Genomic DNA, 17,549 nt, shown 5'->3' on the forward strand with positions numbered 1-17,549 from the left:
GTCACTGGAGCGCATCAAGTTTTGAATGAATACATAAGAAATAATTTAATTGCATTACAGATAATAGGGCTGCCACCTTATCGTGGTGGAGGGTTTTGAGTGCTCCAATGATCCTGGGAGCTATGCTGTCCGGGGCTTCATGCCCCTTGTAGGGTCACCCAAGGCAGAGAGGTCCCAGGTGAGAGGTTAGACAAAGTTTAGTCCAAAGACCCCGATGATGGAGACAAACTTTGTACTACGTGTTCCCTCGCCCAGACGCGGGTCACCGGGGCCCGACTCTGGAGCCGGGCCTGGAGGGGGGGCACGACGGCGAGCGTCTGGTGGCTGCGCTTTTACCCATGGAGCCTGGCCAGGCACAGCCCAAAGAGGAAACATGGGTCCCCCCTCCCATGGGCCCACCACCTGTGAGAGGGGCCAACGGAGTCGGGTGCATTGTGTTATGGGTGGCGGCCGAGGGAGGGGACCCTGGCGGTCCGATCCTTGGTTGCGGAAGCTAGCTCTTGGGACGTGGAATATCACCTCTCTGGTGGGAAAGGAGCCGGAGCTAGTGTGTGAGGCTGAGAGGTTCTGGCTAGAAATAGTCGGTCTCGCCTCGACGCATGGCTCTGGTTCTGGAACCAGTCTCCTTGAGAGGGGCTGGACATACTTCCACTCTGGAGTTGCCCAAGGTGAGAGGCGTCAGGCAGGAGTGGGCATACTTGTTGCTCCCCATCTCGGCGCATGTACGTTGGGGTAAACCCCGGTGAACGAGAGGGTAGCCTCCCTCCACCTACGGGTCGGGGGACGGGTCCTGACTGTCGTTTGTGCTTACGGGCCGAACGACAGCTCAGATTACCCACCCTTTTTGGAGTCCCTAGAGGGGGTACTGGAGAATGCTCCTCCTGGGGACTCCCTTGTTCTGCTGGGGGACTTCAACGCTCACGTGGGCAATGACAGTGAGGCCTGGAGGGGCATGGTTGGGAGGAACGGCCCCCCGATCTGAACTCGAGTGGTGTTCTGTTGTTGGACTTCTGTGCTCATCATGGATTGTCCATAATGAACACCATGTTCAAGCATAAGGGTGTCCATATGAGCACTTGGCACCAGGACACCCTAGGCTGCAGTTCGATGATTGACTTTGTCATCGTTTCATCGGATCTGCGACCGTATGTCTTGGACACTCGGGTGAAGAGAGGTGCAGAGCTGTCCACTGACCACTACCTGGTGGTGAGTTGGCTCCGCTGGTGGGGGAGGATGCCGGCCAGACCTGGCAGGCCCAAATGTGTTGTGAGGGTCTGCTGGGAACGTCTGGCGGAATCCCTTGTGAGACGGAGCTTTAACTCCCATCTCCGGCAGAACTTCGAACACGTCCCGGGGGACGTGGGGGACATGGAGTCTGAGTGGACCGTGTTCCGTGCCTCCATTGTCGAGGCGGCTCATCTGAGCTGTGGCCGCAACGTTGTCGGTGCCTGTCACGGCGGCTACTCTTGAACCTGTTGGTGGACACCTTCGGTGAGGGAAGCCGTCAGGCTGAAGAAGGAGTCCTATCTGGCCTTTTTGGCCTGTGGGACTCCGGAAGAAGCTGATGGATACCGGCGAGCGAAGCGGCATGCGGCCCGAGTGGTTGCTGAGGCAAAAACTCGGGTGTGGGAGGAATTTGGAGAGGCCATGGAGAAAGACTTCCGGACGGCTTTGAGGCGATTCTGGTCCACCATCTGGCGTCTCAAGAGGGGGAAGCAGTGCAGCACCAACACTGTCTACAGTGGGGATGGTGTGCTGCTGACCTCAACTCGGGATGTTGTGGGTCAGTGGGCAGAATACTTCGAAGACCTCCTCAATCCCACAACATGCCTTCCATTTTGGAAGCTGAGCCTGGGAACTCTGGGTTGGGCTCTCCAATCTCTGGGGTCGAGGTCGCCGAGGTGGTCAAAATCTCCTCGGAGGCAGGGCCCCGGGGGTGGATGAGATCTGCCCGGAGTTCCTCAAGGCTCTGGATGTTGTAGGGTTGTGTTGGCTAACGCGACTCTGCAATATCGCATGGACATCGGGGGCAGTTACCCTGGATTGGCAGACCGGGGTGGTGGTCCCCCTGTTCAAAAAGGGGGACCGGAGGGTGTGCTCCAGTTACAGGGGGGTCACACTCTTAAGCCTCCCTGGCAAGGTCTATTTGGGGGTTCTGGAGAGGAGGGTCCGTCGGATTGTCGAACCACGGATTCAGGAAGAGCAGTGTGGTTTTCGTCCTGGTCGTGGAACACTGGACCAGCTCTACATCCTCTTCAGCAGGGTCCTGGAGGGTGCATGGGAGTTCGCCCAACCAGTCTACATGTGTCTTGTGGACTTGGAGAAGGCGTTCGACCGTGTCCCTCGGGGAGCCCTGTGGGGGTTTCCCCGGGAGTATGGGGTACCGGGCTCCTTGATACGGGCTGTCAGGTCCCTGTATGACCGGTGTCAGAGTCTGGTCCACATTGCCGGCAGTAAGTCGGGCTCGTTTCCGGTGAGAGTTGGACTTCGCCAGGGCTGCCCTTTGTCACCGATTCTGTTCATTACTTTTATGGACAGAATTTCTAGGCGCAGCCAGGGTGTTGAGGGGATCCGTTTTGGTGGCCTTAGGATTGGATCTCTGCTTTTTGCGGATGATGTGGTGCTTTTGGCTTCATCAGGTCGTGATCTGCAGCTCTCGCTGGAGCCGTTCACAGCCAAGTGTGAAGCGGCTGGGATGGGGATCAGTGCCTCCAAATCAGAGGCCATGGTCTTGAGCCGGAAAAGAGTAGAGTGCCTTCTCCGGGTCAGGGGGGGTGTCCTGCCCCAAGTGGAGGAGTTCAAGTATCTCAGGATCTTGTTCAGGAATGGGGAAAGAAGGGAGCGGGAGATCGACAGGCGGATTGGCACAGCGTCTGCCGTCAAGCGGGCGCTGTACCGGTCCGTCGTGGTGAAGAGAGAGCTGAGCCAAAAAGCGAAGCTCTCAATTTACCGGTCGATCTACGTTCCCACCCTCATCTATGGTCATGAGCTTTGGGTCATGACCGAAAGAACGAGATCACGGATACAAGCGGCTGAAATGGGTTTTCTCCGTAGGGTGTCTGGGCTCTCCCTTAGAGATATGCTGAGAAGCTCAGTCATCCGGGAGGGACTCAGAGTAGAGCCGCTGCCCCTCCACGTCGAGAGGGGCCAGTTAAGGTGGCTCCGGCATCTGGTCAGGATGCCTCCTGGACGCCTCTCTGGTGAGGTGTTCCGGGCACGTCCCATCAGGAGGAGACCCCGGGGAAGACCCAGGACACGCTGGAGGGACTATGTCTCTCAGCTGGCCTGGGAACGCCTTGGGATTCCTCCGGAGGAGCTGAAAGAAGTGGCTGGGGAGGGGGAAGTCTGGGCCTCCCTTCTGAAGCTGCTACCCCCGCGACTCGACCCCGGATAAGCGGAAGAAGATGGATGGATGGATGGACAGATAATCAAAAGTAAATATGGCACATTTAATCAGTATATTTAGATCGTGTTTGTATCATAATGGACATAATTTTGTTGTGTGTTTTTTGGATGCTTTTATCTTATGAACTATCATTCACCATTTAGATATTATGTAGCATCTATTCCACATTTCTGAAACTGTTTCTTTATTTTGTTCCCTATTTTGTAATTGCATGTGTATCTTAAAGTCTGAATTGAATACCAAACACTTTATTTAACACATATTGTAAACAACAGCTTTAGGATATTTTTGGAGATATATCTACCATTAGAGACTTAAGTAAAGATACACTTGTGACTATGTAAATCACAAGTGTAAAGGGGATGTGAAGCCCCTTCATAGAAAAAATGAACATGCACATAACTTATACATAATTGTGTTATGCTACTGCTCCCCCACATTACACTGCATCAGGCCGGCATGCTCTTTGCCATCATCAACGTCCTCAGAGGCAAAATATCTTCCACCCATTCTCCATTTGACTGTAGCATACTGCGCCATAAATTTGCTTCAGTTGTTGTTGAATCCATCCAAGCAACTTCCACTCCATAACTCTTTCCTGAACAGACAAAAACAGAAGTGATTAGATGAGACAGACACTTTTCTTTCTCTCACATCACAATTTGATTTGGCAACCTGCTTAGTTTGTGCTCAGTGACGAGCCTTCTGTCTTTAAAAAATATTTTTAGACACCTGCTTTCCATTTTTCACTCCGTTTGGACTTGTAAGAGTTGATTTTTTATGGACAATTTTTTTTGTTTGTTTTGTCTTTTTTTATGACCATGTGAGTGACCAAGGCTTAGAACAAAGGAGATGGGTAAGCCAGGCTGTGCTTGTGAATGATTGATGAGGGAACTCTCGGAACTTAACTACTAAAGACAACTCTGCAGCATCAAGCCATGCTGTATACCCAGTGTTTACACATATGTTAGTGATAAAATTCACATTTCCATGCTTCTCTAATGATACAGCTTGTGATGTCATTCAAACTGTCACCAGCAGACTCTAAACACAGCATCTCCTGGCCCTTCCTCTGCCTGACGCCGTCATGTCTTCCTGTCCTCCATTCTTCCCACATTCACTCAGTATTTGACCTGCCACACCAGACACAATAAAATGCTGGACTTATTATATAACGACACCAAGGAGACCTCCTCTGGGGGGGCTCAGATCACAACCTGGTATGTCTCCTGCCTGTGTATAAACCCCTTGTATACAGACAATCATCTGTGACATGGACAGTGACATGTCACTCTCTTTGCTTCAGAAGACTCACATAGCCCCCTCCAATATCACTCCCTATCCCTATCAGGGCTTCAAGTTAGGAAGTAGTTGTAAAAAAAAAGAAAAAAAAATCAAGGTCCTAAGGTTGAAGATCTGGATGCCATCAGCTGTGCAAACAACTATCTGGCATTATAGTACATATGTTCAACGATAAACTGAAGCTGGGGAAGATGCCACAATTGCGGAAGACCTGTCTGGATGAAGACTAAATATCTCAAGGACCTCAGTAGCAACAGGTCGGCAGACTTGACCTAACTTTGGATGAAGTCAGGTCAATGCTCTGTCATCCTCATTTTCTGTCTGTGTTTTCACTGGATCCATTGTAGTTCACCTACTAGCTTGGCATCAAGGTAGATTATCCTATCTTTCACATCCTATACCAGACTCTGACTGACCTGGAGAAGCCTGAAAGCACTGTGAGTATAATACTTTTGATTTCTTGATTAACTTTTCACACCATCCACACTGGTGTCTTAGGAACCAGCTTGAGCTGTCAGGAGTGAACCAAGATTTGTTACAAAGGGGATTGAACTACTGTACCACAAGTGGCCACTTGGATGTGAGGACACAGGTCTGTGTGTCTGACATACAGATCTGCAGTACTAGGAAACTGTGCTGGCACCCTCTACAGACTTGAGCATCAACTCTCCATCAGAACTTCTCTGATGACTCTGACAACGACGACTCAAAGTACAGACAATGGAAACAGGACTTTGTGGACTGGTGGCAGTGGAACCATCTCCTAATCTGTATGTGGAAAACTAAGGAACTAGTGGTGGATTTATGCAGCTACAGACCGAACACATTAACATAGTGATCATCCAAGGAAATGACATTGAGATAATGTATAAGTGGCTTGGTCTTGTTGAGACGCTTATCCAGGGTCGCACGTGTACTCATGCACATACAGCTGTATTTCACACATAGTATGTTTCATTTATGCACAGAGAGCTTTTGGAGGAATGAAACTTGACCTTGCATGTTTCACTTTGAAACAAAAGGCTTTCTGTAATATTGAAACTTACACTGACGCCATAATATCAGGTGACTTCTAGGCAGACATTCCTTAGGTGACGTAGTTCATCAGACGACCAGTAAGGCGTGTCTTAGATATAAAGAATGGATCGTCCGTTTTTGATCAGATGCTGTTTAATCCCGGTGTATTCACGTCACAACAAATTAGCCTGTGAGGGTAAGCGACTCTTTCTTTTTAGCGCTAAAAAGAATAAAATAAGTAAAGTCTGATTATTTGTGTTTGACTGATTTTCTGCACGTGTGATCACATGGTTCTGATTCATCGATAATATATTTAGATCAACAACTTGGTAGCAGAGGATGGTTGCATGTTGACACACGTGCAGAGTTGTGCAGATTTGGCCAGCCGTTTGGGCTGCTGCGGCCTGGCCGGACAGTGTAACAGCGTTGGGCCCAAAAAATCTAGTAAGGAAACTTTTTCCTTGAACGCATTTGCACTGTCTGTTGTGGGGCTGCCTAAAGTTAAATATCAGATGCAGTAATTTCTACGGAGTAAGCTGATTTGTCGGTGTGTGTGTGTGCATTCGTACTGGCGTTTGTTGTGCTTCCGTTTGTTAGTCAAAGTCTCTCATATTCATAGGAAGTTAATTAAAAACAAAATCAAATAAAAATATAAAAATAATAAAATATAAATAAAAAGTTTGGCGACTGGCTGTCCGCGAGAGGTGGCGATCTCACCTTTTCGTCGGACGCGGCGGAAGGTAAACGCTGGGTTTTGTCGGTTTTAGCCCTGAGATTTAGCGAATCTCTAAAAAGAACGCGTAGCCAGTCTGTGCCCGTTAAAGAAACACAAAAAGTGGTGATAACTGGCCATCATAGGAACAGAGAAAATTAAGGTTTGAAGTGATCGCGATCTGTTCCTGGGACGAAATATAAGTGAAAATAGAATAAGAGATTTCTTCTGTGTGGGAAGAAAAGACGTCTTCTGTGTGGGAAGACGATAAAAGAGTTCTTTTGTGTGGAAAGAACCTAGAACGTCCAGGGCTAAAATAGGAGCTGAAAAGCGGGGATCCTTTTATGTGCTCTTCTCTGTTTGTTTGTTAGCTCCGCCGCCGAGTGGAGCGCGTGTGTGTCAGCTGTGTGTGTGAGAGCTGCAGACGTTTTGCTCTCATGTGTTGCTTCTCTGCTTGTTTAATGTTGTAATATGTTTTGAAACCATGGTTGGCGTTTGTGAACTTTAATTTGGGGAAAAAGGTTTTAATTTTATCAATTGCGTGCCGTCCCGCCGCCGTGCGGACAGTAAAAAGGGTTTAACTTTATCTGTGGTGTGTCGTCTCGTCGCCGTACGAGCAAGTGCCGCCGTGCACACTTTAAAAAAAAAAAGAAAAGAAAAAAAGGTGATTTCTGAGCTTACAAAATAAAGAGTGAGTCCAGGGCAGAGAGTTACGATTCAAAGTGGGGCGCAGGCCCTTTAGTGACTCTCTGGGAACAAATAGACGGACTAATAACTTATCTGGCGGAGCAAGATGAATTTCAAAATAAAAGGGAAAGAACAAAAAATAAAAACAGAGACACAGAGGCTCTCCGCCGTGTGTGTGAGTAATTAGAAAAAAAAAAAAAAAGGCCAGGGAGGAGAGAAGAGGTGATTCTGGCTCCAGGCATGGCAGACGAGGTCGACAGGGAGAAATTTGATTTAAAATGGGGGTATAGGACCTTTGTTTATGCTTGGTGAACAAATAGACGGAATAATAGCATAACTAGAAGAAAATCTGCAACCACTAAAAGTTCAGCAAAAGATCTAACAAAACTTATGCTACTAAATTTCACCAACTTAAAATTATCAGAGTCTAAGCAAAAAATCCTGGTAGTTTGAAATTAAGTTGAACAGCTTTAAGGGCTGAAAATACTTGATACTGAAGTGTTCATATACCATAAAGTATTTGTTGCATTTAAATTGAAAAGTTAATTTAGAACCTAGTTCTATAAATGAATTTACATTTTATTAAAATGGGTGAAGTGTTCTAGCAGCAGGAAGTTCAGTTACCGCTGGACTCTAACATATGTCTGAGATAGTTCAAAATAAATAAATGTGCATGTTACCAAAAACAGGATCCTGACAACTAAAAGATAAATATTAACATATTAAAATGTTAACAAACATTGGAAAGTTCTAGAAGCTTCAATAAATTTAATAATAATTTGAGCACAGAAAAACAAGAAAAGCAGACTGAAAATTTGTGACTAACTGAAAATCAGATAAATATTTATGTTGCTGTTTGTGCCGCTTTTGGTTGATGAAAATTAGTGTGATTATGAGAACAAACAAACTGTACTCAAGAACTGAGTAACTGATGAAGTTATTAATTATTTAATAAATAATAATTAGAAAAAGATGTCTACTGCTATAAAATAAAAGATTAAAGGGAAACTTTGATTTAAATAACTGGTTACTTCAAACTGATGATTGTGAATATAAATAACATTTTCTAGACTAAAGTTTAAACTAGGTTTGATTGATTGATTGATGATTATTAAATTCATAAAGAAATATTGAATTAGAGGATTTTAGATTTGGTTTAATTTTAGAACGGTAATTTTTGTTTAAAAAGTGTAAAAACCCAAGAAAAAAACAATGTTCTGGAGAGGAGCGAACTTTGGGTTGTGTCATCTGTCAGGAATAAGACAGAAGTGTTCCACTTTGATGAATTTGACAACGTCTACATGTAAGATTTCTAATTAATTGCTTTTTTGCTAACACGTCTCCTACAAACAATATATATAAGGGACATAGGTCAGCTGATCAAATGTTAAATAACAAAAGCAGCAACAGGATGACATAGAACTGGAATCCTCTTAAATTAAGATAAAAAGGAACGAATAATAGATAAAATTGTTCTAGCTGACATGCAGGCAAATGCTCCAATACCAAGATCACAAATGAGAATAATTAAAAGGAGCAACACTGAATGATAATAAAATTTTTCAATTAAAATGAAAACAGAAAGAGGCAGGAGTTTTCACTAAAAGAGACTGAAGACAAAACAGGCAGACTGCAGAGACAGAACTCAGGCAAAATGAAAACTATTGGGTTCCTGACAGGGACAATAACATAAAATAAATTTAAATTTTTTTTTTAAAAAGGGTCATTGCCACCAGCTCTGAACACACTAGCATAAAAATACAGACTTGACTAAAAACAGACTTCACTTCCTCCACCATATACTAGAGACGAAACTCAACCTTCTAAGGCAGGGATGTCGAACTCATTTTCGTTTTGGGCAAAATCAAGAACATGAATGCTCTTAAAGGGCCAGTTGTACCAAAATGTATTGATAAAAGCCATTCACAAACTGTTAAAATATCAAACATTTCTTAAATATCATTGAAATTCTGTGATTTTTTGCAATAGAAAGTGTTTGTGGTAGTAATTTGGAAATATTTGCACTTATTTATGATGGTAAATTTGACTTTTTATTACTCGCTGTACAGGTCATATAAGGTGACATCAATTAGGTTTGAGGCAGCTGTTTAGATCAAGTAAGAAAGTTTTACAGGTTTTGATTAAAATCTGCAAAAACTCCCAATTATTTGCTCAGAAAAGTGCAGGGATTTGTTGATTTTGGTGAATTTCCCTGATAATTCTAAAAGAAACTGGAGCGACTTATTGATATAATTTGGCAGTAAACGGATAAAACTGCATTGATTTGATTGATAGCATAATATTTAAGCACACTTAGTGTTTAGTTTAGAATCTGGAGGGCCGCACAAACCCACAGCGGGCCGGATTTGGCCCACGGGCCTTCAGTTTGACACGTGCTCTAAGGGGATATATCCCGTAATAATTAATATCACAGAAGGAACTTTGGCAGTCAAGGGGGAACTGCTACCCCACAAAACTTCAGGAGTCCACACTGGGAATAGAACCCCGACTTGGACTGTATTAGATCAAACCCCATCCTCCCCAAATCCCATGTTTGGTCCCAACTAAATGACATTATATCTAGAAACCTGGTTCAGAAAATCTACAGTTAATCTTAAAGGTCCATGCACAAACTTAATTGAAATGCTTAAAGAAGCAGTTTTAAAAGGCGTCCCTGGATATGTTATGCAGTCTATAAAACACAATCAAGATCTTGCAGGGTGTGAACATGTGAGATGGAAAAGATACCTGCTTCATCACCTCTTAAAGGCACAGGACGAATAAAATAATAATAAAAAAAAAACAGTCTTAAGGGCTTAGACACTCTGATGCTGAAACTCCAATTGCAGGAAGCAAAACAAAATTACATTAATTAAATAAAAAGTAAACAAGAACATGTGATGGTTGCAGCAGCATCTTCTCAAAATAAATCTACACAGGGTAAAATTCCAAATTACTGGCAAAACTCTAATCATACTGGGGGGGGGAACTGGTTCCTCCTCCTGCTTTTTCTTTTTTATATCCTCAAACAGATACAGAGCGTTTCCTCGTGGACGGGGATGGCGTTTGGCTGGACGTGGATGGGGGCCATGGGGCAAGGTCGCGGAGCACAGGGCCAGGGACCAAAGGAACTTGACGTGCTACCAGTGCAGACATTTTGGACACTGGGCCAAACACTGTGTGAACATACCAAAGACTGCCAGGTATGATCCCCAACAATCCTTATGTGATTCCTGGACATTGCTTTCAGGGGAATACTGAGGCCACACAGAACATCTACTGAAACACTGCTGAGGACCCCGGAGACAATGTGGGTACAGCAGACCCCATGTTGTCTGCAACAGTGGAAGGAAAACACACAGACTTCCTGGTTGACACCGGAGCCACACATTCCACTCTGAACTCTGCTCCTCCTTTTCTCTGACATCAAGAACTGTGTCTTTAACAGGGTTCTCATGGACTGAACAGAGTCTGCTATTCACGATGCCTCTGACCTTCACCTTGGGTAATCAGAATATGAAACATTCTTTTGTAAGTTTTCCTACGACTCCCATGAATTTACTTGAGCGAGCTTTGCTGATAAAGATGGCAGCAACAATCATGTGCTCGGCTGATGGACTAATTGTTGCATTTCCTGATGGCACCTCCCTTCTTTGTGGAAATTTCCAAACAGAAGGACAGTATCTGATCCAGCCAGTGGTGTCTGAGTTTGCTGACATCTATTGGGGACTTTTAACAAATTTACCCTACAGCAGCCTAATGTCAACGTTCTTGGCCTGGAAGCCCTGGCTCCTGTGTCTGCGCTTCTGTGTTCCTCCTCCGGGTCCACCACACGTGACCCTGTTCTGCGACAGAGATGTCTCTGAATGGTACCAGGAACCTTTCCTTTCCACTTTGGAGGAAACAACCTGGCAGGTAAAAGTCTCGGACATTTATGTAGCTCCTGTTGGTGTAGCTGCTGCTGTCTCTCTCACAGAAAAACAATCAGAATGGTATTAAATGTCTCACATTTCTCTCTGTTTGCACCCTGAGCACCAAGTGAAAAAATTGGGCGTGATGATGAAACGTTCCCTGGCAGCCACAGATTTGATTGCCACAGCAGCACTAGGTTTGTTTTCCTCCCGTACTCTTTACACATGTAATATCTGTCATTCAGGGTCTGATCACATAATAAATCTTAAAGGAAAATGTACTGCAATTTTCCATAAATCAGTGACCTTAGACATTCTGATGAGGCTCCTTGGTTTGTAAAAGTAACAATCTTCAAACATATTTGTCAGCATATCTACATTTCTTAATTAAATGGTTTTCTTTATATTGTTTGGTAAGATATTCCGATTTAATCTGTCATATTTCCATTAACTGTAAGCATAAAATTATTGTCATTACTAGACTTAAAGACTTTAGTTATGCGTTTCACTTTTTGAACTGATTTACTAAAATAAATTAACATTTAATATGCAATGCATAAAAATATTTTTAACGTTGAATGTTCCCTCATAATGGAATCGATTTTAGTTTAACCAGGTTTTGCAAGATATTTTGCAGGACTGCCCACTAGACCTTTTGCTTGCTGCACCAGTAACAGAGACCTGCGTTAAAGCCACCTCTCTGGTTTTGCAGCGCCTGCGTCAAACAGATTTTAAGGTCAGTAAAAGCAGATTGCTCGAAAACAGGCTAAGTTTTTGGGTAGAATAATTTCAGCAGGAACGACTGGCATGTCCCCATGGAACAAGCTTTTGTCTCTCTCAAACAACACATGGCTTCGGCTGCAGAGCTGTCCATCCCTGAATACACTTTACAGTTCTTTGAGGATATTTCTGGAACAAAACTGACTGTTTTGTTTCAGAAAAAGGGGGAGGAAAAGGGCATCACCCTTGTACACAACAGGCAGCTGGGATACCTGCTGCCTGATACAAAAAACTGAACACATAGTCATGGGACATTCACTGAGTTTCACCATGACAGCGTTGAGGCAACAAACACTTTCCAAAGTCCTGAAAGCTCCAAACATTTCATTCACACACCAAGACATAAATATGGCAGACTGTTTTTTAGAAGGAGAACCACACGTGTGTGCAGACCTGGTGGCAAAGACAGACAAGGTAACACCAGAACTTCAGCAGCTCCTCTGCTGGGACCAGAGGTGAGACAGTTCTTTACAGATGGTTGTTGTTTCAGAAACAACACACAAGGGTTAAGAGCCTGGAAGAGGTGGTGAGATGCCAAAAGGGGGCACCACCTGAAGAGAAAAACGTGAAACAAATGGGTGCTGGAGGGGCCCAGATGGCAGGTTAATTCTGCCTCCTGGGAAAATACTGCTCCAAAATAAAAAAATAAGAGCTGCTCCAAGAAGCTCACAGGGTTGTACATGTTGGGACGAAACAGATGATGCACAATCTTAAAGAGTGGTGGCACCTCAAATGATCCACATGGTGAAACATTTTGTGAAAAATTGTTCGGTGTGCGGACAGTTGAATCCTAAGAAAACTTTGAATCCACATCAGGGACAGTTTCCTCCAGTTACATGTCCAGGGAAAGAGATTGTGTTGGATTTTACTGACATAATAAACACGTTGCAAGACAAAAGATATTTGCTGATTTGTGTTGATGCTTTCACAGGATGATCTGAAGCCTGGCCAGCAACGACAGAAGATAGTGAAATCATCATAAAATGTCTAATCAATCATTACCTCCCAAGGCACAGCAGAATGAATGAATCAAAATTTAAAACAAAATTGGCTAAGGTTTGTGCACAAACAAAATTAAATTAGGTCGATACATTACACAGGAACCAACTTGTGGTTAGACTGATTAACTGCAACAGCACGATAATATCAAATGTCTAACTGTGTGACCTGCACAGCTGGACGACCCAGAATCTATACTGAACCTGCTTCTTTGATTCCATCTGACATTTGTGGTTTTAACTGCATGTTTAATAATGACTAAGTGTAAACAGCCCTCTGGATGTGACACTTTAACAGCTTTATTTCCAGTAATCAACAGCGGAGCCCGGATGGTGCCGCTATTCCAGTTAAAGATAACTATGTCTGTTTTGATTTTACAACAGGTAACCGCAGTGTGGGCCGGATCCCTGACAGTTGGTGTAACATCAAATTCCCAGAGCACTTAATAGGCTAGAGATGGCATATTTTATCTATGCAGGGGAAATAAACTACTTGAGAGAATATAGACTGGTGTGACAGGTGTCTGTGCTATGGTGAGACTTAGAGCCCATGTCATCATGGTAGGTGAACAACAACCTCTGAATCACAGCATCTTTTCACAGGTCAAGTGCAGCGCAACTGTGGAGCTGCAACTTTCCAGATTTTAAATGTAAAAGTCCAATCCTTTCTCGGTGTGCCTGGATGAAAATGAGGCATCTGGACACACGTAGAAACTGGTTGACATCAACAGATACTAGACGACACAATTTTGAATTAAGTTTGCTGATCTCATTAAAACAAATTAATCCTGTTGACTTCTTACGATTTGGCCAGTATCATTACATTGTGTTAAGACTGAATTTTTATCTAAAACATTGATTGCCAAGTTTAAAATGTGTTTTCATTTTGTTCACTAAACATATTTCTTTTCAGTTGGTAAGTTTGCATCTCTTTATGACCACTAACTACTTTCACATTTTGAACTTAAAGGGTTCACCTCTCGAGTACTAAAAGGGATCTTAACAATACTTTATTTAGGATTTTATTTGTCAGTATTATATCTAACATTTAATCATTTATCCTATTTTCATTAAGTTTTGGCTTATTGAAGCTTGCATATTGACTAACATTTTATTCATCTTGCATTATTCAATTTATAGTTTACCGGTATTCACAGTATTAACCTCACATTGTATTCTATTTACATTTTATTGTTTGTTCACGTTTCACTAATTATTTTTTAAATGAATAATAATATAAGAAACAGATTTCAAATGCCGGCTTCAATTTCTAATATTTATTTTTAAATTTACTCCTTTAACTCATTAATTTCACTTTATTGTGCAATTCAAACCGGTTCCACATTGATAGGGTTTGCTAGAAAACATTGCCTTGATTAAACTTTGTAGATCTCATTACAACTCAATACTACTGAATTCTAATGAATTTTCTAGAATAATTACATTGTACTTCTACTGAATTTTTGCCAATAACACTGATTTTGCATATTTTCGAGGGTGCTTGTTTCTTATTCTGTTGATTACACATGGTTTTCATGGTTTTCATCTCACATGCTTCTGATTCATCGATAATATATTTAGATCAACAGTCTTCCCTTGAACAGTAAACTGGAGTGGAGCCATAACACTGATGCTCTTTACAGGAAGGGTCAGAACAGACCCTACATACTGGGAAAAAAATAAATAAAAAGAAATTGTGCTGCCTTTCTTTTTTACATTAGGTGTTTATGGAGGTTTATTGTGTAAGCCTGGAAAGACCTATTTTGACCTAAAGGCCTTTCTCCTGTGGACAGTGGCATGTTATGGGGTGGACACACAGGGAGCAAAGAAAGACAGCAAAAGCTGAACTTTACCCATGACAGCAGACAGCAACAATAGTTGAACATTTTTCAACTTTCTTGTGTTGTGTCGCTAGCCTCCATGTGTACAACTATGTGTATGAAATCAAAATGTCATATGCATTAATTACATCAAATTGCTCAATTGTGTGAGAGCAATGACAATGCACAAATTCCATTGTAAATAAATTATTAAGGATATTTCTAAATTAACGTTTAAAACAAAATGCATAATAAATCATATATATATATATATATATATATATATATATATATATATATATATATTTATATATATATATATATATATATATATATATATATATATATATATATATATATATATATATATATATATAGTGTGTTGTGAAAGTATTCAGCCCCCTTGAACTCTTCAACTTTTTGCCGCTTTTTTGCCTCACAGTTGTGAGGTGGAACAAAATTTATTGGATATTTTAAATTTTAATCCTCTCCTTGGGCTGCCACCCTATCGTAGTGGAGGGGTTTGAGTGCCCCAATGATCCTAGAAGCTATGCTGTCTGGGGCTTCATGCCCCTGGTTGGGTCACCCAAGGCAGACAAGTCCTAGGTGAGGGACCAGACAAAGTGCAGCCCGAAGACCCCAGTGATGGAAAAGACCTTTGGATTGGTGTTCCCTTGCCCGGAAGTGGGTCACTGGGGCCCCACTCTGGAGCCAGGCCTGGAGGGGGGGCACTATGGCGAGTGACTGATGGCCGGGCTTTTACCCATGGAGGGGTTAGGGTAACCCTCAGCCCGAAGAGGAAACATGGGTCCCCTCTCCCATGGGCCCACCACCTGTGAGAGGGTCCAAAGGGGTTGGGTGCATTGTGTGCTGGGTGGCGGCCGAAGTAGGGGACCCTGGCGTTCCGATCCTCGGTTGCAGAAGCTAGCTCTTGGGACATGGAATGTCACTTCTCTAGTCGGTCTCACCTCGACGCATGGCTCTGGTTCTGGAACCAGTCTCCTTGAGAGGGGCTGGACATACTTCCACTCTGGAGTTGCCCAAGGTGAGAGGCGTCGGGCAGGATTGGGCATACTTGTTGCTCCCCCATCTCGGCGCCTGTATGTTGGGGTACTGGAGAGTGCTGCTCCTGGGGACTCCCTTGTTCTGCTGGGGGACTTCAACGCTCACGTGGGCAATGACAGTGAGGCCTGGAGGGGCGTGGTTGGGAGGAACAGCCCCCCTGATCTGAACTCAAGTGGTGTTTTGTTGTTGGACTTCTGTGCTCATCATGGATTGTCCATAACAAACACCATGTTCAGGCTTAAGGGTGTCCATATGTGCACTTTACACCAGGACACCGTAGGCCGCAGTTCGATGATCGACTTTGTCGTCGTTTCATCGGATCTGCGGCCATATGTCTTGGACACTCGGGTTAACAGAGGTGTGGAGCTGTCCACTGACGGTGAGTGGTGGTGAGTTGGCTCCACTGGTGGGGGAGGATGCCAGTCAGACCTGGCAGGCCCAAACGTGTTGTGAGGGTCTGCTGGGAACGTCTGGCGGAATCCCCTGTGAGACGGAGCTTTAACTCCCATCTCCGGCAGAACTTCAAACATGTTCCTGGGGAAGGTGGGGGACATGGAGTCTGAGTGGACCGTGTTCCGTGCCTCCATTGTCGAGGCGGCTTATCGGAGCTGTGGCCGCAAGGTTGTCGGTACCTGTTGTGGCGGCAACCCTCGAACCCATTGGTGGACACCTTTGGTGAGGGAAGCCGTCAGGCTGAAGAAGGAGTCCTATCGGGCCTTTTTGGCCTGTGGGACTCTGGAAGCAGCTGATGGGTACCGGTGGGCAAAGCAGCATGTGGCTCGGGTGGTTGCTGAGGCAAAAACTCGGGCGTGGGAGGAATTTGGAGAGACCATGGAGAAAGACTTCCGTACGGCTTCGAGGCGATTCTGGTCCACCATCCGGCGTCTCAGGAGGGGAAGCAGTGCAGCACCAACACTGTCTACAGTGGGGATGGTGTGCTGCTGACCTCAACTCGGGATGTTGTGGGCCGTTGGGCAGAATACTTCGAAGACCTCCTCAATCCCACCAACATGCCTCCCATTGTGGAAACTGAGCCTGGGGACTCTGGGTTGGGCTCTCCAATCTCTGGGGTCGAGGTCACCGAGGTGGTCAAAAAGCTCCTCGGTGGCAGGGCCCCGGGGGTGGATGAGATCCGCCCGGAGTTCCTTAAGACTCTGGATGTTGTAGGGTTGTGTTGGCTGACCCAACTCTGCAATATTGCATGGACATCGGGGGCAGTTCCCCTGGATTGGCAGACTGGGGTGGCGGATACGCTGGAGGGACTATGTCTCTCGGCTGGCCTAGGAACGCCTTGGGATTCCTCCGGAGGAGCTGGAAGAAGTGGATTGGGAAAGGGAAGTCTGGGCCTCCCTTCTGAAGCTGCTACCCCCGCAACCCGACCCCGGATAAGCAGAAGAAGATGGATGGATTGATGGATGGATGAATTAAAAATTTTTTTAACAAATAAAAAACTGCAAAGTGGGGCGTTTAATATTATACGGCCCCTTTACTTTCAGTGCAGCAAAGTTCAGTGAGGATCTCTGAATGATCCAATGTTGTCCTAAATGACTGATGATGATAAACAGAACTACCTGTGTGTAACCATGTCCCTGTATAAATGCACCTGCTCTGTGATCATCTCAAGTTGTGTTTAAAGAGCAGAAAAAAAATTCTCAAGTTGTGTTTAAAGTGCAGAGAGCATCATGAAGACCAAGGAACACACCAGGCAGGCCCGAGATGCTGTTGTGGAGACCTTTAAAGCTGGATTTGGATCTAAAAAATTTCCCATGCTTTAAACATCTCAAGGAGCACTGTGCAAGTGATCATATTGAAATGAAAGGAATATCAGATCACTGCAAAGCCACCAAGACC

The 17,549-nt window shown here is 44.4% G+C and overlaps 1 protein-coding gene and 1 long non-coding RNA gene across 2 annotated transcripts in view; one reads left to right on the plus strand and one right to left on the minus strand.

Annotated features, from left to right (window-relative positions):
- Positions 1-3,736: 3,736 nt before the first annotated feature.
- Positions 3,737-17,549, minus strand: part of sytl2a (synaptotagmin-like 2a) — a 29,344-nt gene continuing 15,531 nt past the window's right edge. Inside the window, exon 16 of the mRNA XM_044141480.1 lies at positions 3,737-4,004. Coding sequence (XP_043997415.1) covers positions 3,856-4,004 — 149 coding nt within the window. The 3' untranslated portion in view covers positions 3,737-3,855. The remainder of the gene's footprint in view (positions 4,005-17,549) is intronic.
- Positions 9,389-13,801, plus strand: LOC122845337. The gene is made up of 2 exons (XR_006373014.1): positions 9,389-10,434; positions 10,573-13,801. It is a non-coding gene; the product is annotated as an uncharacterized LOC122845337 (long non-coding RNA).

This window comes from Gambusia affinis, linkage group LG15 (genome assembly GCF_019740435.1).
Source record: "Gambusia affinis linkage group LG15, SWU_Gaff_1.0, whole genome shotgun sequence".
Taxonomy (NCBI): Eukaryota; Metazoa; Chordata; class Actinopteri; order Cyprinodontiformes; family Poeciliidae; genus Gambusia; species Gambusia affinis.